The sequence below is a fragment of the Cyprinus carpio genome, chromosome B5 (assembly GCF_018340385.1).
Source record: "Cyprinus carpio isolate SPL01 chromosome B5, ASM1834038v1, whole genome shotgun sequence".
NCBI classification, from domain to species: Eukaryota; Metazoa; Chordata; class Actinopteri; order Cypriniformes; family Cyprinidae; genus Cyprinus; species Cyprinus carpio.
This window is the reverse complement of record NC_056601.1, coordinates 12,207,548-12,232,573: the sequence shown is the minus strand read 5'-3', so window position 1 is coordinate 12,232,573 and position 25,026 is coordinate 12,207,548. Positions and strand designations below refer to the sequence as shown.

At 36.1% G+C, this 25,026-nt stretch overlaps 2 protein-coding genes across 4 annotated transcripts in view; one reads left to right on the top strand and one right to left on the bottom strand.

The window, feature by feature from the left end:
• The window catches only part of LOC109088801 (unconventional myosin-Ic), a 28,449-nt gene extending 10,017 nt beyond the window's left edge, over nucleotides 1-18,432 (bottom strand). The window contains exons 1-5 of one of the 3 annotated variants that reach the window (XM_042724370.1): nucleotides 18,053-18,432; nucleotides 3,304-3,462; nucleotides 890-1,005; nucleotides 280-478; nucleotides 126-206 (exon numbers count right to left, since the gene is read on the bottom strand). In XM_042724370.1, the coding sequence (XP_042580304.1) occupies nucleotides 126-206; nucleotides 280-478; nucleotides 890-1,005; nucleotides 3,304-3,429 (522 nt within the window). In that variant the 5' untranslated portion in view covers nucleotides 3,430-3,462; nucleotides 18,053-18,432. Of the gene's footprint in view, nucleotides 1-125; nucleotides 207-279; nucleotides 479-889; nucleotides 1,006-3,303; nucleotides 3,463-9,014; nucleotides 9,382-16,665; nucleotides 16,696-18,052 lie in introns of those variants that run through there. The other 2 variants (XM_042724369.1, XM_019102932.2) reach the window with 2 other exon arrangements.
• A 5,000-nt stretch (nucleotides 18,433-23,432) lies between these two features.
• Nucleotides 23,433-24,970, top strand: LOC109088825 (muscarinic acetylcholine receptor M1-like). The gene has a single exon (XM_019102954.2). The coding sequence runs from the start codon at nucleotides 23,433-23,435 to the stop codon at nucleotides 24,927-24,929; it is 1,497 nt and encodes a 498-aa protein (XP_018958499.2). The 3' UTR covers nucleotides 24,930-24,970.
• The last annotated feature ends 56 nt before the right edge of the window (nucleotides 24,971-25,026 follow it).

Below are 25,026 nucleotides of genomic sequence, written 5' to 3'. Positions count from 1 at the left end.
TGCTAAAATATTCCAATACATATTAGTCTGTTGCTAATGTGAACAGCTGAAATGTAGACCAGTAAATCTGGGCTGGATTTAAGCAAAGGGTTCTGTTTTTAAACTAGGAAGTGCATTTCATTTACCTTATAGTCAAACTGAATGTCCATGTATTTCCCAAAACGACTCGAATTGTCATTCCGGAGAGTTTTAGCATTCCCGAAAGCCTGTTGTGACAGAGTGAGAGTGACATTAGGAAGCTGTGCACAGAGGACCCTTGCAGTGTTTGTGTGTGCTTACCTCCAGTACTGGGTTGGACTGCAACAGTCTCTCTCTGATAGTGTGTGTGTTGTTGCGGGTGGGACAGATGTGTGTGTAGTACTGAAGGATCTTTTTGGAGGCCTCAGTCTTTCCAGCGCCACTCTCACCCGAAATCAGAATACACTGATCTCGTCTCTCAGTCCGCAGTGCACGATATGAATTATCAGCCAGGGCAAAACTAAAGTCACACAAACATACAGAATCACTCACAGATAATACAAACCATTACAATTATTGGTTTCAAAACTATAAACTTTTCTTCATGTGTGCAAACACAATGTGTAAAACTTTAAAAAATCCTATAAAATCATTTTACAGGTAAAATTTTCTTTCCTGCATTTACATATTTTCTTCCCATTTCTATGGGAAGGATCTGACATATTTTTTAAATGAGTATGTGGGTGTGGGTGTGGGTGTGTGTGAGTGTGAGTGTGAATGTGAATGTGAATGTGTGTGTAAGTGGAAAATTGTATGCATGGTCCAATCTCCGGAATCTCCAGGAAAGTGAGTCATACTAAGAGAATTGGCAGAATGTTCTCAGGGATTCTCACGGCCATAATACACAAACACACACACACTTAACACTCACATGTGAGGGGAGATCTCATAGAAATTGACTCCTCTGTGGCGCTCCATGTTCTGTTTGGAATAAATCTCCAACTCTCTGTAAGGATTCACTGACACCAGCACTGAGCCAATATATGTCTTATAAAGACAGACAGATAAAGAGGCAGAAAGAGAGAAAGATATCAGAAAACCACATGTAAACTTCCATTCAAAAGTTTGGATTGGTAAGATTTTTAAATCTTTTTGGTTTTTTTGCTCACCAAGGCTGCAATTTGCACTTTGATCAAAAATACAGTAATATTGTGAAATATTCCAATTTAATGGGGTCATATGTTGCGATTTCAATTTTTCCTTTCTCTTTGGAGTGTTACAAGCTCTTGGTACATAAAGAAGATCTGTAAAGTTACAAAGACTAAAGTCTCAAATCCAAAGAGATATTCTTTATAAAAGTTAAAAGTCAACCAGTCCTACCTAAAATGGCTAATTCTAACATGCCCCCACGTCTACGTCACGATGTGGGAAGATTTGCATAACGCCGCCCAAATGTTCACGCAAAGAAAGAAGGCTTAACTTTTATTCTTGCTGTAGCCCCTTCTGCCATGCTGTGGAGTTGCTGTGTGTTTCATTGTGAAAGCGAAACCACTTTGTTTGGCCTTCCAAAAGAGGACACAACTAGAAATCAGTGGTTAAGCTGAATTTACAACACTGTTGTATTCAACACAAATATTCAGATGTGTGCAGCGCATTTTGCGGAGGACAAGGACTGTTTCCTGTGAGAGTAGCCTACAATGTTGGTGTCTGTTTCTATAAAGTGGGGCAGTTTCAACTTTGCAAGGACAGTCTGGCGCTTATGACACACAGTCTGTAATTACGTTTTCATATGTAAAAGATTTGCCACTGATGATTCAAACATGAGTTTTGAGCACTGTAGAGTAACTGTTAAAGCTTGTTGTTTGTCGTTTCTCCGATCACAAATGCAGACATGGTTTTATGTTTACGCTGCGCTAAAAAGCAACGCAACATGTAAAAAGACAGTATAAGTCATTATAATCAGTAATTATGACCCCCACTGGATGCAACAAATGTCTCGTTTGTAATGAGTTTTATTGGTTTTGTCTCATCGCGCCGGGACACACAGCATCACAGTGTTAAGAATGAGCCAGAATGATGAGCTTTGTAAAAATCGACACGTTTCAGAAGGCGGGGCATAGAGTAGAAACAATAATGTACAGTATGTGGAAAATAATGTTTTTTTTTAACCTTAAACCATATAAACACATTGCATTACACCAAACATACAAAATAATGTTCTTTTTAGCAATGTCATATGACCCCTTTAAAATAAATTTTGATCAATTTAATGAATTTAAACCCTTAAGACCTTTGTTCATCTTCGGAATACAATTTAAGATTTTTTTTTATGAAATCCAAGAGCTCTCTGACCTTGCATATAGACAGCAACGCAACTGAAATGTTCCCAGATCCAGAAACGTAGCAAGGACATTGGTAAAACAGTCCATGTGACATCAGTGGTTCAATCGTAATTTTACAAAGCTACGGGAATACTTTTTGTTTGCAAAAAAACTAAAATAATGACTTTATTCAACAATTCTTCCCCTCCTCATCCTGTTTGCTGTGGCGTGCCGGCATTGTGGAGAGTATCACGACGCATGCTGAATAAAGTCATTATTTTAGTTTTTTTGGGCACAAAAAGTATTCCTGTAGCTTTATGAAATTATGGTTGAACCACAGATGTCCTTGCTACATTTCAGCTGCATTACTATCTATGCAGGGTCAGAGAGCTCTGGATTTCATCAAAAATATCTTAATTTGCATTCCGAAAATGAAAAAAGGTCATATGGGTTTGGAGCAACATGAGGGAGAGTAATTAATTTTCATTTTTTAAGTTTTTTAAAAAAAATGACTGACTGCAAACTTTTAAACAGCATTGTATATTTTATCCTATTGTATGTACATGCTCACAAGTTGCATATTCTTTGCAATTGTAATCTAAATGTAATTAAAAGTATTTTATTGTATTTAGGGCTGTCAAATGATTAATCACGATTAATCACATCCAAAATAAAAGTTTTGTTTACATAATATATGTGTGTATACTGTGTATATTTATTATGTATATATAAATACACACACATGCATGTATATATTTAAGAAGAATATGTTATGTTTATATATTAAATATATTTATATATAATATAAAATATAAGAATATAAATATATAAATGTATATACATGTAAATATTTTCTAAATATATAATTTATGTGTGTGTATTTATATATACATAATAAATATACCCTGTACACATACATATATTATGTAAACAAAACTTTTATTTTGGATGTGATTAATCGTGATTAATCATTTGACAGCCCTAATTGTATTATATAGTAAGATGGTGTTTGTGTATGTCTTACATAAAAAAGGCCCTCTCTGTACCGCCGGCGCAGGTTTTCAATGAAAGCAGCTTCGCTGTTGTAGTTCTCCAAGAGCAGGAAGTCTTGGACGCCAACCCGATCTCTTGCTGAGAGAGCGCTCTCCATCACTAACCTTACACCCCCCTCTACACCAACCTCCTACAAAGAGAAACAAAGTGAGGTAGAAACTGAAAAAAACACAAAGAGAACACTGATGCAAACACTTACACGCAGCAAGACCACAATACAGGAACTGAGAGTGTGTATGTACACTTACAACCAGGCCCACATGGAATCTGCGACCTCAGAAATTCTGAAGAAAGTTCCACCAATTTACACAGAATTGGAACGTCTGTCATTCACAAAGTTCTACATGTCCCCGCCCTTTGTGTGGTTGTTTATTAAATGCTTTGGGTAATTTGTTAACACTTACAGAATTTTGCAGATTGCAAAAATGCAAACATAAAAGTCTGGAGATTGCCTTTTTATAAGGAAATAACACAAATATACACACCAAATACAAAAAAAGTACAAATACTAAATGACAAACAACACACATTCATCCTAGTACAAATACACTAAGGAAGGGCGCCATGGAAATATTTGGCAATGGTTCCTGACACACAGTTGTCTGTTTTTCAGAGTTAGTGCTGGTACCTCTGCATATAAATCCAGTGGAAAATCTGACAAGACTTTAAGTGTTTGAGGAAGTGTGTCTTTGGAGTGGGTTCAGAAAGAGAGCGAGTTTGTGTGTGTGTTTTTCAGAGAGAGACAGGAAGGTCACCTGTGGAAGCTCATGCTAAAACAATAATCTGTTGGGAGTAATACAGTATGTGAGTGGATGTTCACTTTCCTTGGCTCAGCTCCACTGTTGTTCCACAAATACTTTTCCAATGAATTAGTGATAAGGGTCCCCTAAAATGCCTAACAAGATTTTAACGACTCACCAGATACCCCCTCCCCAGACACCTGCACTTTCCTTTAGCCATTCTTAATCCATTGTTCTCCTCGCCTTGTGTGTGTTTATGTTTTAATGTACGATTACACAGTAGGATGCAGATGTACGCACATGAAAACAAGCTCCAGCAGATAACGAAATCTGTCTCTAAAATGAACTCTTTCCTCATTCTGCCCCTCATGTTTTCTGTGTTCCATTAGGGGTGTTTAAATTGGCCACGCTTTTTTAAACTAAACAAGTTTAAAACCCCTTCCAATTCAAAAACAACCCGATAACAACTCAAAAACACTTTCTGTTGTGTTTATTTTTATTATGTAATGGACATGGAAGTGTAATCATAATTTATTTATCATGATTTGTTTTTTTTTTATAGTTAATGTTTTTGGCAAGTTTCATTAGTTTATAATCTTGAGTGTTGTTAACAAAACTTGTTTGAGCCGATATGACAGACTGAAGATTCATTAGCTCTACTGAAGCCAAGTTTGGAATGGTTTTGACTTGTTTAGGAACTATGTGCACGGATTTTTTATTTAAAGGTGCAGGATGTAATAATGACAGCTAGTGGTTGAGGTTGAAATGGGTACTGAAAAATTGTTTCTTCCGTCACCTCTTCCTCAGACTCAACGCTCATGTGGGTTGTCAGATTGAGGACATGCAACATGAGTGAGCGCAACTGACAATCAAATGCAACAAACCTTGCACTGTAAACTGATGAGTTGATTTGTTCGTGTTTTAATGTGCCTTAATCATAGAACTTTTTAGATGGATACCGGGGCTTTTTAGGTGAGGTGGAATCAGCGATCTCTGATCCAATTGGTTAGCTGGCTTACATGGCTGCAGACTGCAGTATGCTGCACACTAGCAATCCAGGCTGCTAAAATATTACTGGGCAAACTGTAAGTGGGTGCAATCACACAGACTAAAACAAAAACAGACATTCCGACACGGAATGCACATTTTCAAAGTTGAATAACTGGCTGTAGCATTGTTTTTGGAGAAACAAGTAGCATGTTTTCTGAATATGAATATGAATATGAACTTGTGAGTGGATTTCATGAAGGGGAAGGTCTCTAAATTCATGACCGCATACTTTATTTATGACATCAGTATATTGCTCACTGTAAATCCAACTTCCATTCTGTCAGACAAAGCTATTTTAAAGGCTGACTTAACTATTGAATGTAGAAAAAAGGCAACATTATATAAAAAATAAGTAAAGTCAACTTTGAAGCCATTAAGTATAAGCAACTGAAAATACTACACATCAAGAACCTGTCAAATTGAATGGTGAGGCAGCTAAACATGCTCAGTTTGATCACTGATAATGCACTGATGATTTTTTGTTGTTGTTGTTGTTTTTGGTTAAAGCATGGGGACTTATGATGATACTTTTTTGTTATTCGGAATTAGATCCATGTAGTGTTTCTGATTATATTTTGTTGCAAAATTTTGTATTTCAATACAACTCACAGACAGAATATACAACTTGTTTTAGTGTAGAGTTTATATAACAACATCACATTTCTCAAAAAAATCATATACAAAAATTACAAAATATTTTATAAAGTAATAAAGATCACTATATATGACAAAAACCTACAAAAAAAGAAAGAGAAATGCGCACAGGCTAATTTTGAGCTACAGGCAAAAGAAGTGAAAAATGTCAGTTTTGGTCGAATTTGAGGTTTTCACAAAAATTTGTTAATTAAGTACTCGTCTAGTGATCCCAATTCTCCAAATAGTAATTAAAATGAATGATTTTTAAATGATCTTAAATAAAGGATAACTTCTGGTTATTTGAGTGAACAAATCCTTTATTACAACAAACTTGAAACCATTTTAATGAAAGCAATGAAGTCTACCTTCGGAAAAAAAAATTCATTTCATTAAAAATAAATAAATTAATTAATTAATTAAGCTATACACCTAATGTATATCTATATAACACTTTAACATTTTAATTAATGTTTTTAAAAGGTATCAAATGAAAATTTAACAACTTTTATTTTTGGCAAAGTTCTGCACAACAAAGGTATACTAAGTTAAAACATGGACAAACATGATTGTGACGAGTAGGGAGGGGCCAAGAGCCATGGGATCGGAGTGAGGCCGGTGGAGTTAATGATAATGCACGACATCTGCGCCACTCACCGGTCTCGAGTACCACGGAGGAGCTCCAGAAGGATAAAAGGAGTGACGACAGTAAAGGACTAGAGAGGACCAGGCCTGGACTTTATTTTGTGTTTATTTTATAATTAAAATTATGTTTAAAATTATGTTTTTCTTACCGTGATAAACCGTCATACTGGTATATCATTACAACCCTAGTCCAAACCAGTGAAATATGATTTTCAAACCCATGCTGATGAAAACAAAACAATCGTGCTAACTGACCTTTGCAAAGCGCTTGCATAAGACGCACATCTCGAGAACATGCAATCTCCCTGTAAAGCACATTATTGTGAAATATGTCTTGGAGAGATTCACACAAACATAATCTGTCATGTTTTACCTGAACATTTAGTTAATGGAGAAAAATCTGATGTGTAACATTATATTAGATCCATGCATTACAGTAGGTCTTAATATAGATCTGTCTCAATGTTAATCAAACATTAAAAGAAAAGACTGAATCTCTCGCTGCTCTTGATTAAACTACTAATTATTTGCATCTTTGTTCTTATTTTTAATAAAAAAGATAAAACTAAAAATAGCTATACTGTGATTATTAAAATAGTAATTATTATTATAAAGATTTGGAGGAAAATATGCAAAATTGCTTGGTAAATTTGCTTTGGAATCTTCAGAAAACTTTCACTTGATTTTTCTTAAAATCAACTCTTCTGACTCTATTGCCTTCAAACTGCTATATCGCAGTCATTTTGTGTCCAATTCTAACAAGCCATATATCATTTTAAAGGTATTTAGACAATAAAGAAGAGTGTGATAATAATAACTCATTTTTGAAAATTTGCTTATTCCGACTCATTTTTTTACAAGCACAGGTCACATTTTTGATGAAAGTACAGACCAACTTTAATTTAGGGCTGCACGATATATCGTTTCAGCATCGATATTGCGATGTGCGCATCCACGATAGTCACATCAGAGGATGTGCAATGTTTAGTATACTGATCATTATAGTTACAGGCTACTGATCGTTTTCTTTGCTCACACACAGACACCGGATGCGTCAGCTGTCGTGTCACGCCGCAACATCTACAGTCTGTTTACACTTGATGCAACAAAGCGACCGTTACAAATTATTTGAACTTTGTGTCAGTGTGTCATAAACAAGGCATCAGTTTACTGTCGGGATTTGTCGTGTTGCACCACGCCGCATCTAGTGTGTAGTCAGACAGCATCACATAATAGGTTCTACAGTATTTTGTCGCATCGCGCTGCTCGCGTCCGTTGTAGACACAGTGAGAGCCACGCAGATGCACGTGAACACCGAATTCTGGAGACCATGTCAAAATGCATGTCTCTGCAAGTATCCTTGTAAACACAGTTGCTTATGGCTTAGGTGAAGGTAAACAACTGAGAAATAAAATGGATGTGAAACAGTATATTGGTTCACAGCAGTTTAATGTTCCTGAGGCTTTCTGTGTCATGAATGTTAATCAAACAACAAAAAACATAGAGATAAATCACTTTTGTATATTTAACACAGATTTGTTTGATTTAATTTATACAATGAAGACTTGGCAGTGTTATTTTACATTTGATTATTCAATTTCTGTATCTGAATACTTTTAGATTTACTTAAAAAATGTAAAGCACTGCATATTTCATTTGTATCTTTTTTCTTAATTTACTCACCTACAAAATCACCCCAATCATTGATTATTTTTTTTCCAAACAGAGCTATTTAAGTCACCTGTGATTTTTTTTTATTTTTTTTTCATATTGCAATATATATCGCAGAAAAACAAAATATCGCAATGTGAATTTTCCCAATATATAAACTCTGTATATATACATACTGTTTCACACAGTCACACATAACCAACATTTAAAACAACTGTTTTATTGCAAAGGAGAGAATTGATTTAAGTAGTCTGTTCTTTGCTGCTACCATGATGCACCGGGACAGATCGCACTACAAATATGATGTGGTCACGTGCATTTCACCACATATAGTTTCACTGACTGGATCACAAATGTTTTAGACCCTTTTTACTACTGCAACTAAAAATACCAGATGTAAAACAGCTCTCAAAACATTTGAGTTGCTTGTTGTGACTGATGTATCTAATAGAGATTTATATGTGGTATTTCAAAAGCAGTAGCCTGTGGACACCATTTCTACAACTTGAGAATGTGGGTACTGTACTCCCTGAGGGAGGTGTAATACAGCTTTGCTGTATAATCTGGCACTGAGCCGTTTGAGTTTATAAGTCTCCAGCTCTTCCATATAAGGGCTGTTCTTTGCTGTGCAGCTCATATGAGTGTTCTCAATCTGGGACACTAAGACAGGCAGACTGGACTCGTAGGAAAGAGATCTTGTACAGTGTGTCGCTATAGCTATGCATGACATGCTATGCATAAAGGAGTGGCAAATCAACAACAAAGCCTCTGTGCTCGCTCAAACAATCAAAAAAAAAAACGTCTGCAACCCACCATGCACATACATACACTGAAAACACGAAATGTTGCATTGATTTTCACTGTAAATCATCACAGTTTGAAAACAGGAATACAGGCATACACTACACACCCACATAGATGTAATTAAAACAAGAAGTCTTACCCTGCGGCGGTACTTCATCCTTCGCCCTCTCTCTCCCTCTCTCCCCCCTCTCTCTTTCTCTTTAAGGGAATCCCTTGTGCACAGTTTTCTTCACTTACAATCTTCAAGGTGTGTCTAACAACTCTGTGTGAGTATTTTATTGTATGCCGGTAGTTCCTCTCGTTCCAGCATGTAACATACACTGAAATCTACAAAAGCACACGCACATCCATATTCACACATGCTGACGGTCCATCCTCTACACTTACATATTAATACAGCTTTTCTCTCTCACTCTAACTAAAACAAATGTATTCGTTCTCTTCTTCTTTGTTGCTCTAGAAGTCCATGAAGGGAAAACATTGATGACAGTCTCCCACACCCAAAGCCCCACCCACAAATGATTAGTCAAAAGACCACTTTAAAAACTTCACAAACAAAACACTTATCTCTCTTTCCTGTTATCAAACTTTCTTGCTTTACTTTGTATGTCAATCTCTGTCAGACTCTCCCTCCTTTTCCCTATCTTCAATAGATCTCTTTCTTCAACAGTTTCTATTTCCACCATCTGCTATCCGTCTCTTTCCTTTTGCATACAGAAAAAAAGCAGGGCTGAGTCATCCCTTTACAAAGGAAGGAAAGAGAAAAAGGGTTGCAGGTTTAGCTTTTGCAGAATCAAACTTGTGTGAGTAAGAGGCAAATAAACAGTGAGAGAGTTAGGAAAAGTAGTCTAACATCATCTGATCGCTAACACTACATGCAAACATGACTACAGGCTATTAAAACAGCCAAACAAACATCACATGATTCCTCCTCAGAACATTTCTTCTCTTTCCCCCTTTCCCTCTCTCCCTCTTCAGTCCCTCCCTCTTTTTCCTCACACGCTCAGGCACATTTGTAACAAATGATCGCCGAATAGCTGTCAGATGCATAAATGTCATTCGTCAGCAAAAGCCTAACTATTTGTCTCTCTTTTTTGCCTGTTTTCTCTTTCTGTGTTGAAATTACAAACAGATGAAGCACAGAAACATTGCAAACACATCTAAGCCTTTTGAAAGCTAATAATTTTTACTAGTTAGACTAGACAAACAGTGCTTCAAGATTACAACAGCACTGGTGCCTCTTTTGAAACTATCTTACTGGACTCTATGTGAACCTACTGCCTACATATTTCCACTAAAACATCTTTCTGTCATATTTCTATTAACTGTCAATCACAACTAAATATATACTGTGTGTATATATATATATATATACATATGTGTGTGTGTGTGTGTGTGTGTTTCTTCCACAAAAATTAATTTTATGCTCAGTTTCCATACATCATGCTGTATTTCAGAAGTGATTGTGCATAGAAATCACTGGTGAGGAAAAAAATTACCTAACTGGACAAATTCTGTCTGAAATACACAGTATTAACTTTTTTTGTGTATTGAACTGTTGTATTTAAGATTTAATCAATATCACACTTTTACTGTTGTACTGTATATACTGTTTAAATATTAAAAGATTAAATGATTAAACACTAAAAGAGAAAACAATATCAGGTTATATAACTCTCAATCTCTTCTCCTCTTGGCTGTATTTAGAAAATCGTTTGGGCTGGATTTTGACTGTATTTAGCCAAGCCATCATACAGCTGGAAGCACTTGGCTTATGTAGAGGAGGGCCTGACATATGATCTCATTAATCATATTTATAGGGCTAGTGGAAAACAGAGGGAGACAGGAAGATGAGATTTTAATCAATCCAGCATGCCACTTATAATACGGATACAGAGGGTGTGCACTTTCATAATCTCCTATTTAAATTTAAACGCAAATCTACTCATGGAGACCAATGAGCGGTTCATGCATATTGCCAACTGAAGGGCTGAATGAATTATTCACAGCATCAGACATAGCAAACACAGAGCAATGATGGACATGGTGACCATGGTAGCAGGCAACAAACACACATAAAAACACCCACACACATCTAGTACATAATTAATCCGGTGATGAACACATGATAACGACAAACTCACGCCAACCCCTTTCAGGCTCATGCCCTTTCAAACTCACACATAAACAAACAGTTTGTATGTATGATGTAAGATCACTTCAGAGCCGCTGTCTCTTTTTTTGCTTCAGTATGGTTTGGCATTTCTCTTCTTTGCATCAACAACTGTGCCTTTCATTTAAAAGCAAACATGCACACATGCACAAACATCCTGTACTGACCACCTTTGTTGCTGCTTCATCACATCACTTCATATGATGTTGCTAAAAAGAAAATTATTTTATGTATTTGGTGTAATTAAACGGGTTTATGCAGTTTAAGTTTAAAAAACACATTATTTTCCACATACTGTACATTATTGTTTCTCCTCTATGCCCCGCCGTTCTGAAACGCACCGATTTTTACAAAGCTCATCGGTCTAAAAAGCGAGGTGTGCTCTGATTGGCCAGCTATCCAGTGCATTGTCATTGGCCCGAAAACCTCAAGCGGGTGACGGAAATGTTACGCCCCTTAACATACTGTTATGCCATGTCCCAGTGTTCTAACAAATAATGCTACCTATCAGATTATGCTACCAACACTGTATTTATCCTACTGTAAGGGAAGGTTTAGGGTTGGGGTAGGTCATCAATTCTCAATTCCAGTCCTTATGCCCCCTGCTCTGCACATTTTGCATATTTCTCTTATTGCTTCAGACGTTTGTTTTATTCGAACGCAAGTGCCCTGCGTAGTGGACATCACAGGATATTCCGCTATGATTCCAGTTTGAAGGGAATGTATATTTTATATTCAAAGTGCACTGAAGTGTGCAAGACATGAATTTAAATTGTATTTATTTACAGAGGTATATGATGTCACACTTGTCCATGTGTGAAGATGTTGCACAGCACAAATCTGTGAATGAATGTTCCGAAGTGAGGTAAACTTCAACAGATTTTCCCTGCTCAGGGAGTAGGGATAAATGAACACTGTGTAGGGACCATGTCAATGGGAACACAGTTCATGCACGGAGCTCACTTCTAATGAGCTGATTATCTGAATTAGGTGTGTTAACAAAGAGAGACATGCAAAATATGCAGAGCTGGTGGGCGCGAGGACTGGAATTGAGAAACGCTGGGGTAACGTTAGGTGTACATGTTAATAAAGGATTTTGCTTCCGAATTATGCTACCATCTGTTTTAATGGGAGGTAGCAAAATCTGACAGGGTAGCACAAACTGTCAGAAAAGCGGCACGGTGAGACAAAACCAACAAAACCAAACAAGGCATTTGTTGTATCCAGTGGGGACATAATTACGGATTATAATGACTTATACTGTCTTTTTATGCATTGCATCGTGCCGCGTAAACCTAAAACCATGTCTGCATTTGTGATCGGAGAAACGGCAAACAACAAGCACTACTCTCTACACTGCTCAAAACTCACATTTGAATCATCAGTGCCAAATCCTTTACATTTGAAAACATACCTACAGTTTGTGAGTCAGAACAGCCGGCATTGTAGTTTGTGAGTCAGAACAGCCGGCATTGTAATCTACTCTCCCAGGATCAGGAAACAGTACTCCATAAAATGCACTGCACACATCTGAATATTTGGGTTGAACTGATCTGGAACAGTATTGTAAAGACAACTTAACCACTGATTTCTAGTGTCCTCTTTTCGCAAGGAAACACAGAGCCTCTTCACAACATGGCAGCGGCGATGGCAGAAACAATAAAGTTACACCTTCTTTCTTTGCGTGAACATTTGGGCGGTGTTATGCAAATCTTCCCACATTGTGATGTAGACATGTGGGGTTGTGTTTAAATGAGGCATTTTAGGAGGGCGTGGACAAGTCTTAATTTTTAAAAAGAATATCTCTTTGGATTTGAGACTTTAGTCTTTGCAACTTTAGGGACACAAACAGCTTGTAACACTCCAAAGAGAAAGGAAAACTTGAAATCACATCAAATGACCCCTTTAACACTCAAAAAATAGACCTCATCAGACTAACACACTGACACACATAAAACACACAAATATTTTCTGGCACACATTCAGTTGAAAGCATCTCTGAGCAGACATGACATCTTTGTATGTTTGCTGTGTTTATCCGTTTCAGAGTCACTGTACAGTCTGAAATATGGACTAAACAAAACAATGGCAAAGGTTAGGATCTGTCCACACAGAAGCAATGCTGTAATGGACTGCAAGCCCAGTAAATTTGAATAGAACTTTAAAAAAAAAAAATCAGTTTTGTGGATGTTCCTAAAGGTACATACCTTTATTTAATATTTGCCAGTAAACTATATTGTCCGCTTGTTAATTAAAGGAATAGTTGACCAAAAATAAACATTATATTATCATTTACTTACCCCCATGTCATTCAAAATCTGCACTATACAAAAGAAAATATTTTGAAAATGTTTCAGCTGTTTTTGTTTGAACAATGAAAGTCAGTGGGATCACACTGAGACCATCTTGAGACCCACAGAAGAAATAAAGTTATACAGCTTTGGAACAACATGAGAGTGAGTAAATGATGAAAGAACTTTTATTTGTTGGTAAACTATCCCTTTAAAGAAATAGTTCACCAAAAAATGAAAAAATTTGTCATAATTTACTCACCCTCATGTCATTCAAACCTGTATGTTTCTTTCTTATGGAACCCAAAAGAAGATATTTTGAAGAATTTTGAAGAACCAAACAGCCGTTGGTTCTCATTGACTTCCATAGTAGGGAAAGAACTACTATGGAAGTCAATGGTGATCATCAACGGTTTGAATAACAGCATTCTTCAAAATGTCTTCTTTTATATACGAAACAAACCCATACTGGTTTGGAACGACATGAGGGTGAGTAAATAATCATTCATTTTTTGGGTGAATTATCCCTTTAAGGTAAACTGTTAAGCTGCTGGATTCTTGATCAGGCCTTTGTGCAGTTTTGAACAGCTTCAATCCCAGAGACACCCTGATGAATTCCTCCCTCTGAATAATGTAAACAGTGTAGTTTATCAAATCACTATGGCAGATCAAACCTGCAAGCAGAATTTCTCTAAAGCAAGATAACATTATTTATTTTCTTCTTCTACTTGACCCAACATGCATGGATTAATTGATATTTTTTTTTATAATGGTACTGTAAACAAAGATTCCCTGCATTAATGGCTTAAATTTCACCACATCCCATTCTGTCCCAAAGTGAAACTGCTATTTGGGACTTGGGAATGAACACATGGGGTCCTAGTAATTTCATTGGCCCTGCAGAAAGCAGAAATACTCTGTTGCAAGAGTTGCAAAAGTGATACATTCCATTAAACAGCACTGCACATGTTTATGGAAAAACATGCTTACTCTGACAATAAAGAAGAACATTGTTAATAATACTTCCCAGGTATGTTCTAATGCAATATTCATATCACATTTCAGAGTAAACAGAGTAAACATACCTATTAAGCTCATGTACCCATTAAGCACTTCCATATTTGAGCTCAGATTATAAAAAGAAAAAATAATGCATTATCCTTGATGTCTTAACCATTTGATGTATTTGTTACTATACACCTCCTGTAATTTCAAGTCAATCAGATCATTGCACACTAAGATATGAGTATCCATGTGTTCACACTGTCTGGCGACCATTTTGAAATCTGTCTGAAAACTTTCACCAAAAGAGAAGCCCTTTAAATGTGCATTTTTTAGACATTTAAGCTTTTATTTTGGGTATGTTTGACTACTATTTACTGTAAAATTAAGAGATAAATGTTTAGACTTTTGCATATTATAACCGGGAACTTTGATGTGGGAAATAATTTGTTAGATTCAAAAGACAGTTTTAGCAACATATCGCAGATGCTACAGAACACAGTTAGCTGACTAGCTATGTGTGCTACGCTAATACATTACTTCACAGGCATTACTGGCTTGTACTTTTAAATCCACAATAATATAAATTTACAGTTTATTGATGGTCTGTGGTTTTATACTGCTGTTTTTTTTTAAGATTTCATATTATTGTAAGGCGAGCTTAAAGGGTGCACTACTATGAAAATCAGTGTGACATCAATAAGAAAAAGTATTATTTCATTGATATTGTTATTAATAATAGTTATCCATAATACAATATATATGAACTTAATACATGACCTAGATAATTTATTTTGCAAAATATTGTCATTTTAATAAATATTACATGAAATGTATAAAAAAAAATGTTGCTTTTCCAGTGTGGTCTTTTTGAGCTCTTCCACATTGAACATCTATAAAATTACTTCATAAACAGACTTTAAGTATTAACTGATAATTGTCACTTTAAGTTAATCTTTCTAAAATGGTTAATAACTAGTTTTAACAGCTTTAAGATAACTAAATCCAAATGTAACTATAGTTTATCCCCAAAGATGAAAGAAGCATGTTGTCCATACAAAGAAGGAGCCATCAGAAACCTGCCATATCTGTCCAGGAAAAAAGTGACTTAAGGCTAGAATACACTACACAACTTTTAAAATTTGAACAGATTTTTAAAACACCAGGCATCATAAAATTACAGACTTTGTAAATAGTCACAAAGTAAAACTGGCCATCATACACTAAACGACTGAGGATCACACACTAGCAGACTTTATATTCCTTCCCATCATAACAAATTCACACAGAAATGTGCGCATTGTTTCTAGGAGATGCGTGACAAATGAAAACAATAAAATCTAAAATTGACTGAAAATATCAAACATGTTTCATCAAACTGTCTCCTCTGACTGGATCGAATCAAAATCCGAAGCTAAAAAATTGAAGTCTGTGACCATCATACACTATGCGATTTTCTATGGAATCTGTCAACTCTAATCTGCAGACTGGCTCTGATCTTTGGCAACAAGCATTAAAAACTCCACACATCAAAAAAAACAAAATCATCCAAAAAATAATTTATAAAATCAGGTTCCTAAAGGTGACATATCATGAAAATCAGACTTTTCCAGGTTTTAAGTGCTATAATCAAGTCCCCAGTACATTTACCAACCAGTGCATCTTAATCTGTAAGTTTCCACCCACGGCGCCGTCATTTTGATTTTGCAAGCGTCAACGGTGTACCAGTTCTTAAAATAAACAAGTATTTTTAATGAAAGATGATGTGAGCATATTGGGAACAGGGGTGTGCTTAAAGGGTACAAAAATGTACCCATTAAGCACAGCCAGACTTTTTGCATTTAATGATGTATTTCTTAATTGAAATGCTTTTGTCATTTAAAATAAAATGAAATACTTTTGTGTGAGATTAATATTTTATTTTAACATAACTTTTTGTACTGAAACCAATCTCTTGTGCAGTAAAAATGTCTCAGTGTAGATTTTGGTGAGCTTAATAGGTACGTTTACCCTACATATTTTTTACTTTAGTGTTATGTATGACTTTGATGAAGCTGATTGGGTTCTGATTTTAATATTAGGCAAATAGCTGCCTGCAGATGTCACCAACATGGCACTGACGTGAACTTGCTCAACAAACTATGCAATTCATTGCATCACACTGTGAAGATTTAAAACTGTTGGAATTAGGCCTAGTTCTAGTGTAGATTTTGCTTGGGGTGAAATACAAGATGAGAACCCATACAGAGATGCTTTCAGTGGTTACCAGGATAAAAGTCATAAAACAAATGTAAAAAAGTATCACACACAGTTGTTATACCTACCGTTTCCATTGTCATAATCGTCAATGCTGTCTGAATTTGGGAATAATCAACACTGAAGTTAATTGAAAAAATCATTGGACCAGCTACAATACAAAGAAATGAGAGAGAAGTAGATTGAAACTAAGACAAGGACACATATGTTTAGTGTAATCACTCAAGCTTAGTTTGGGCTGCAAACACATAATAATGCAACAGGGGTCAAACTTTGTAACAGATCTAAAATTTCTGTCTAGAGGTAATGAAGTACACTCTCAGAAAAACAGAAACAAAAGCTTACACTGGGGTGAAACCCTTTCAAAAAGTACACACCATTTTTACCCCAATAGGTGCATATCAGCCCCTTGAAAGTACACTTTAGTGTACTTAGTGTACATATCAGTACCTAAATGATACATGTTAGCACCTTTTAAAAGTGACAGCTTTTTCACCTTTTTATGAGTTTATCATTGCTTTAAAGCAATCTTAACTGTGTGTAAAATAAAATGTAAATAATTAAATTTATGAAAATGCTTTCATATTTGGTTTATCTAAAAAGGAGGGGGGATATCCAACTATGGGCATGTTTGTGTACATTTAGACAATACAATTCACATTCGCACTAGTACATTCAATTTGTCAGCTAAAATGTTTTAACAGTGGATATACACAAGAGATTTCTTTCACTTTTTTTCAGATTTTCACCACAATGTCACTTTCACAGTGATATATTGTGTTTTGTAACATTCTTTGGCAAAATTACATTTTATACATTTTTGGCTGACTCAGTGTCAAAACTAACACTTTATGTACATTATCTTCACTGATGGAAGAATAATATGTTGGTCAAATTGTTTGCTGTAGTGGAAATTATGCCACAACTTACATCATATAGTCACAATGTTTGAAATGATATAAATCACTTCTACATGATAAAAATGGAAATGGTTTTTGATTATTTCACTATAAATACATGAAAGCAATTTTCGGATATGAAGACAAATTTGCAAGGCAGTTCTAATATTCTTGAAGAAGAGGCATTTGAGCACACAAAGTGATATGATTTTTCTTATTTTATGAGGACATAAAATCGTTAAAAAAAAAAAAAAAAAAAAAAAGGTTTGGCGTTGCCTTAAATTAACGATGTTCAAGATATTCTTAAGGTTTGTTGAAAAATAACTTAACCTAATTAAATAAAGGTGCAATTACTGTTCACTCCTAATTAATCTTGCCACAAGGCGCTTAGAAATAAGAGAAAGCTGAAGGCCGGTTGGAGACCGAGACACGGTTGAGTCGTTTAACTGACAGCCGCCAAACAAAGTCGGTTTTTGTTAAATTCAAGGGAACATGCAAAACTACATGAGCTGGAAAAATAAGGCTACTACACATATTTAGGAGCCATTTGTCTTACCTGTAAGTTTTCCGCTCTGGTTTCAAAAGCACAATAGCTTCAAGTCCACCTAAATGTCACGCTCGCGCTGTGCAGAGGACGCGCGCTACGGTCCGCTTCGCTTCAGTGAGGATTCAGAGCATCACATGTCATTCCTGTAGACAGGTGTAGAGAGCACAGCCCACCTGTGGCGCGAGCACATCACTGACTCAACAGAAGAAAGAGGAATAAAGGACAAACAGAAACGAATTAATCTGTTGAGATATTCTATGAGCACGACTAGCATGACCGGTGGGTGGGAGCAGTTGTGGAATTCCTGTCCCGCAGATGAGCGGTTAAAACAATGGGAAAGAGCCGAGGGTCGCACACACCCCTCGAAATAATTGTTTTCTCAGATGCTTTCCCATTTTCTGTCCAGCCCCGGTGGCGCCCCAGAACATCCCAAGGACTCAAATTGTTCTGTTAAAATGTAAAGTGTACGATCTACTGCACTGCTTAGACTCCTACAGCATATATATACATATCAAGATAAAAAAAATAATACGCAAAACGATCAAAATAGTCGTTTGGGATGTAAGTGTTGAGAAACCGTTTGGCGCCCCCTGCTGTCTATGAATGATTTCTGCAGAACAGCGTTTCAAGGATACGCCTATGTTTCATGACGCCTCCCTGAGACAGCCGTACCACCCTGCTCTGCAGTGATATGGCCTGAACGTTTTCCGACTATTTATTTGAGAATACACACACACAAAGGTTTGTGGCTTGCTGCTTGGCTTGTAGTTTCTGTATGCATGGATCAGAACAGGATACATTGTTTGAACGTTTCCTCAACTGATCAGTATTTATTCAAACAGCACATTTTGGGGAACATACTAACATTAACACATTAAACGTTAATAAAAAAAAATAATAATAATAAAAAAAACATTTTCAAAAATACAGCAGTGCCTGTCCGTATCATGGCATCTATCTACTGCTCCTAAACAGTTTTTCTTACCCCTGCAATGGGCATTATACAAGTAGCAACCTATTAAAAACTAAAGGAAACACTGTAAATTTTTTACCTTAGGGTTTGCGTGACCAGCCTCACAACTGTCAAGCCCCTTTTTACGAGACAAAACACAGAGATGCTAAGCATACATTTATTTACAACATTTCTCACCTCTTTCCCTTTTGCTCCCACCACTTCCTTATGTTCATGGGGTCTTTTACTCCCATCTTCATTCAGCAGCAGAACTGTTGTTTACCCTGACTACAATAAGGCATCTGTTATCACCTGATTGACTTCATTGAAAATACATAAATATTCCTTTTTTTTTTTTAAATACATAGGGGAGAGTGAGGTAAGATGAACACTAACTTGTGCAACAGTGCACAGATTTTAAGTGACCAGATAGCATTCTGTGATTAAAGGAGCAGATTTGTTCCTTGCATGTCAGAGTAAGGTAAAATAATGTAAAGATAATAACAAAATAAAATATCTAGATAAATATATCAACAATTACATGGTTTGGCTTGGCTAAAGATTAAACTAACTAATTAAACATGCACTTTTTCCAAAATGAGAGACAGATTCATCAGAGATGGTGGTTCAGCTTTCAGCATTATTATCCTCTCATATACTGTATATTACAGATATTTTTTCATATACTTAACAACTAAAAAATAAGGGGGAAAAAAAGTAGTTGGTGGCTTGGTCAGCGAAATTTACAACCGAATATGCAAAGTACCATCACACTGGCTTGATTGAGAATTTTAAGGCAAATGGACCTTATTTCTTGGAAAAACAAAGGGTGCCCTTACCATGTGAAATCTCACTCTTTTTTTTTTTTTTTCTTCAATGAAATGACGCATGTTTTTTTATGTTCCACAAACGTAAAAAAAAAAAAAAAAAAAACTTCACACAGTCAGGAACATGCAAGGAGGAAGTAACACTTCTTTGTAATTTGTGACTGGAATGGTGAACAGATACACGTGGAAACTTGTTCTAATGTTCTAAACTTGAAAAAAATTTGATTGATTTTTTCCCATGTTTCTTAATGGTTAATGAATATATTTCATAAAAATAAAAAAAGTGTTTACAACAGATAGCTTAATGATGTAGAATTTCAGTGTAGCAGTATATAATTGGTATATTAGTTTTATCCCTCATTTCTCCCAACCTATAGGGCACCTTTATTAAACATGGCAAATCTTACCTCACTCTCCTCTAATTAATAAATGAGCTGTTCATGTGTTTGCTTTCTGCTACAACAGCACTGTAGAGGTGTGAGAAAGAGAGATGATTACTGATTAACTACAAAGGTGTAGTCTGTAATGAGTCTATAAAGGCAAACAATATATTAATATATGTAGTCTAATGGTCACAATCAAGAGTGTCACATTAAATGACAACAGAGGAAATTAAAAGTTGTGGAAATGAAAAACTGTGAATTGCAAATTTGTTTTACATAAAACAAGCTGATAAACTGTTTGCTAAGTATACATTGAACAGGTTTAATGCACTACTTTGCACTCACCTGTATCATCAGTTCACGTCACAATTCTAACCAAATGAGAACATATTTATATCTAAAGTCTTAAACTACATAAATGAAACAAAACACATCTTCACATGACTATATGATCTACTGACTGATAAAATGTCTCAAAATTAAACCATTCCAAATAGAGCCTGGGAAGTAAAGAATTATCATTAACATATGCTGTTTCTATTTAAATCTGGTTGTGGATTGTACAGTATACATCACAAATGTTAAATGTAAACCTCACAGTGTACATGGTATTAACCCATCACTGAGAAGAAACCCAGGTTATTTGTACATCAAGTATTATATATAAACCAAGGGAAAGAAAAAAACAGTATGGCTCACAATTGTTGTAGTACACCGTATTCTTGTTTATAAATGAGGGTGAATGGTCGCCAACCCATCAGCGTTCAGAGCTCATTTGAGGTAAACATGAAGAGAGGCGTCTCTGCACATTGTCACCCGGTGCTTTGAGTGTGTACAGTTAGCAGCTTCTCATTCAGTATTTACATGTATTATGACAGTCAGCTATTTCCGCCGCTGAAGCTCAGGTCCTCCAGCCAGAAGAGGACACATTGTCACCTCTAGTCAGATGGAGAGGATGAGCCAGTGGGCTACGATGTTATGATGAGCTACAACAACTCTTTTCTGTTACTGGGATTTTCTGCAATTCAAACACAACTGTGGAAGTAGCTGTTGTTTGAGTACTGGTCATCATTGAAGAATTCCCAATGGCATCAGAGGTTATCATGCATCATCCTACAGTGGACACCTGGAGAAAATGGATAAATATACATCTTATGAGCTCTAATGTACAATTTAAGGGTAAATGCAGTTTTAAGGACTGTTTCCAAAAAGGTAAGTGACCATTTATTAATACACTTGGTATATTAATCATGTTTCCAACTACTTCTATTGCTATTTCATGGCCACTGCTATTTAAAATTGAATTACAATAAGACTTTTTGGAGATTTTCAGGTCAAACACTGGGACTGAGGTCATAGCCTGAAAATCAGCATTTTCTAATAAAAGTGTGCTGTATTTGCATCTACAGGAAAGCCACGTACCCAGCAAATTAGTCTAATATGACTCTAAAAAATATGATTAGAGAATCCAAAAAGGAATTGATGAATTGTATTTCTGTACTTCACATTTAACCTGTACACAAACTGACCGCCATGAAACCGCCTTAATCTGCAAAAAAAAAAAAAAAAAAAAAAAAAAATCATTTGTGCTTTTTCGACTTAAAAGAGAAAGCAAACAATCTCTGCATAGTATCAATGAGCATGACAAACAACTTTTTTGCAAATGTTTTAGAAAACATTTCCCTCCAAACAACATAAAAAAACATGTAAAGCTTAATTTACTTTATTTTCTTTAATATAACTAATGTGTTGACTCTTAGAAAAAACACCAGACACGTTTATGAGTTGACACACTGTCGTTCAAAAGCTTGAGAAGATACGTTTTTTTTTTATGTTTTTAAAGACATTTCTTATGCTCATCAAAGATGCATTTATTTGATCAAAAATACAGAAAAAAATTATATTGTGAAATATTTTTGCAATTTAAAATAACTGCTTTCTATTTTAATACGTTAAAATATAATGTATTCCTAGGATGCAACGCTGAATCTTCATCAGTGTTTACTCCAGTCTTCACATGATCTTTCAGAAATCATTCTAATATGCTGATTTATCATCAGTCTTGGAAACAGTTGTGCTGCTTAATATTTATTATTGTTATGTATTTATTTCCGGAACCTGTAATACGTTTTTCAGGAATCTTTGATGAATAAAAAAAATAAATAAATAACAGCATTTATTTAAAATTGAAAGCTTTTGTAAACTTTTTTGCATCAGTAAATTGGTTTTCTTCCTTTTTTTTTTAGATAAAGTTATAGTTAAGACTTCATTTTAAAAACAGGTGTCTGGTGTTTTGTGAGAGTCAAAACATGCCAACACATATTAGTTATATCAAAGCGGTTTGGGAGCAAACAAGGAAAGTCTCAAAGGCTTTTGAACAGTAAGATTTGTAATTTTTATTTTTATTTTAAAGTCTCTTCTGCTCACCAAACCTGCATTTATTTGATCCAAAGTACAGCAAAAACAGTAACATTTTAAGTATGTTTACTATTTAAAATAACTGTATTATTATAACTGAATTTATTCCTGTGATTTCAAAGCAGAATTTTCACGTCACGTGACCCTTCAGTAATAACTCTAATGTTCTGATTTGCTGCTCAAAAACATTTATTATTATTATTATTATTATTATTATGTTGAAAACAGCTGAGTAGATTTTTTTCAGGTTTATTTGATAAATAGAAAGTTCACAAGAACAGCATTTATCTGAAACAGAAATCTTTTGTAAAATTACAAATGTCTTTATCATCACTTTTGATACATTTAAAGCATCCTTGCTAAATAAAAGTATTCATTTCTATAATTTGTCTAATCCCTAATCATTACTAATGCCTAAAACAATTACAATGGCCCTAATCATTCCTAACACTAAGTGTTGATAAAATGAAGGGAATGCAAAGATTAAGCTCAAGGTACAGTATAAGATTTTAATAAGTGAATGAGTCATTGGTAAACAGTAAAGCTAGTTGTTAATTACATATAAGAAGAGGTCTGAGTAACCAATTAAAATTATAGTTCTTTAAACAGTCATCACCTCAAAAGGCCTGAGGGAAAAAAATGCTTTAAAAAAAAAAAAAAACTTACCTTTCTATCTTTCTTATTAGAACACGGAACCACAGAGCACCCCTGGTGTTCATAATCAGTAATGCAAGAGGCACTTTCTGGTTTTCCCCCTGAAGAATGCATTTGGCCCTTCAAGGATCTGATGTTGTGTCTCCCCTGGGAACATGAACCACACTTGCATCTCACAAGCAGCTAACCTTACCACGACTCTTCTTGGGGGTCATCAGGTTTGGGAGGTGGTTCTGATTGTGCTCGTGACTGGACCCCTGTCTCTTATCACCATCCTGGGCAACTCCTTGGTGGTCATCTCTATCCGAGTCAACAGTCATTTACAGACCATCGGTAACTACTATCTTCTGAGTCTGGCGGTGGCAGACTTGATTTTGGGTACGGTGTCAATGAATCTATATACAGCATACATAATCATGGGCCGCTGGACACTGGGACATCTAGCTTGCGATCTATGGTTGACACTAGACTATGTAGTGAGCAATGCCTCAGTAATGAACCTGCTGGTCATAAGCTTCGACAGATACTTCTCAGTCACACGACCACTGACTTATCGAACAAAGCGGACTCCGAAGACAGCAGCAGCATTGATCGCTCTCGCATGGGTGGTGTCGTTTGTGCTATGGGGCCCTGCTATCTTGTTTTGGCCTCATGTGGTTGGACGACCATCTGGAGCTGAAGCCCAGGCCTGTTCTATCCCATTCTTGAAGGTTCCCCCGCTTACATACGGTACTGCAATAGCTGCATTCTACCTACCAGTCACTATCATGATCATTCTTTATTGGCGAATTTATTGGGAAATTGAGAACAGAGCGAAAGGACTTGCTGGTTTTGTCGGGGCTGTGAAAAACCCTAGAAATGTTCTGGATGGGTTGGACAAACAATCAGTGCACCAAACCAGTACCAAGAGCAACTTAAGTCGCTCAAAGGAAACAAATTCCAGAAAAGGACAAGGCAAAACCAAAGACAAGTCTGTTGGGTGTTTTAATTCAACGAAAAACCAAACCGCAGCCATTTTGCAGAAGTCAGTTCATGAGAGTTACAAGGAGGCTTACAGCAACAGTAGCTGGAACATTGAAGATGAGGACGATAGCGCCTTGTCCTCTTCGACAGATGAAGAACATGAGCAGAAAATCAAGGCAAGAACACCTTCATCCAATCCCACTGCAATTGAGTTGAAGGATCTGCAAAGTAAATCAGAGGACACCAAAGATGTGCAAGAGTTCAACTCATCAGCTGGGCATCCCACCACACACCAGTCCAACTTAAAACCACCCCAAAAGTCAGACCACAGCATTTGCCACCAGCTCAGAGCTAAACATCGCATCAATATGATCATTAAAGAGAAAAAAGCGGCCCGGACACTAAGTGCCATCTTGTTGGCTTTCATCCTCACGTGGATGCCATACAACATCATGGTTTTGGCTTCCATTTCATACTGTGTGCCAGAAAAGCTCTGGCAGCTGGGATACTGGCTGTGTTATGTAAACAGCACGGTCAACCCCATGTGCTACGCCCTCTGCAACGAGTCCTTCCGGGTCACCTTCAAGGCACTGCTACTTTGTCGGCGTGGAGATAAACGAAAGTGGGACACAAACAGCTGGAATCGCCATGCCTCTGTGAGGCAGAATAAGTCTTGCAGTAACGTGTAATCTTTCACTTGTCATTTGTCATTCTATAGCATGGGTGCTTTTAATTGCTTAATGATCCAGATACAGTGCTTCAGTTGGCAGACATAATATAGGGTTT

Excerpts from the sequence above, each read along its gene's own strand:
- LOC109088825 (XM_019102954.2), top strand. The coding sequence starts at position 23,433 with ATGAACCACACTTGCATCTCACAAGCAGCTAACCTTACCACGACTCTT.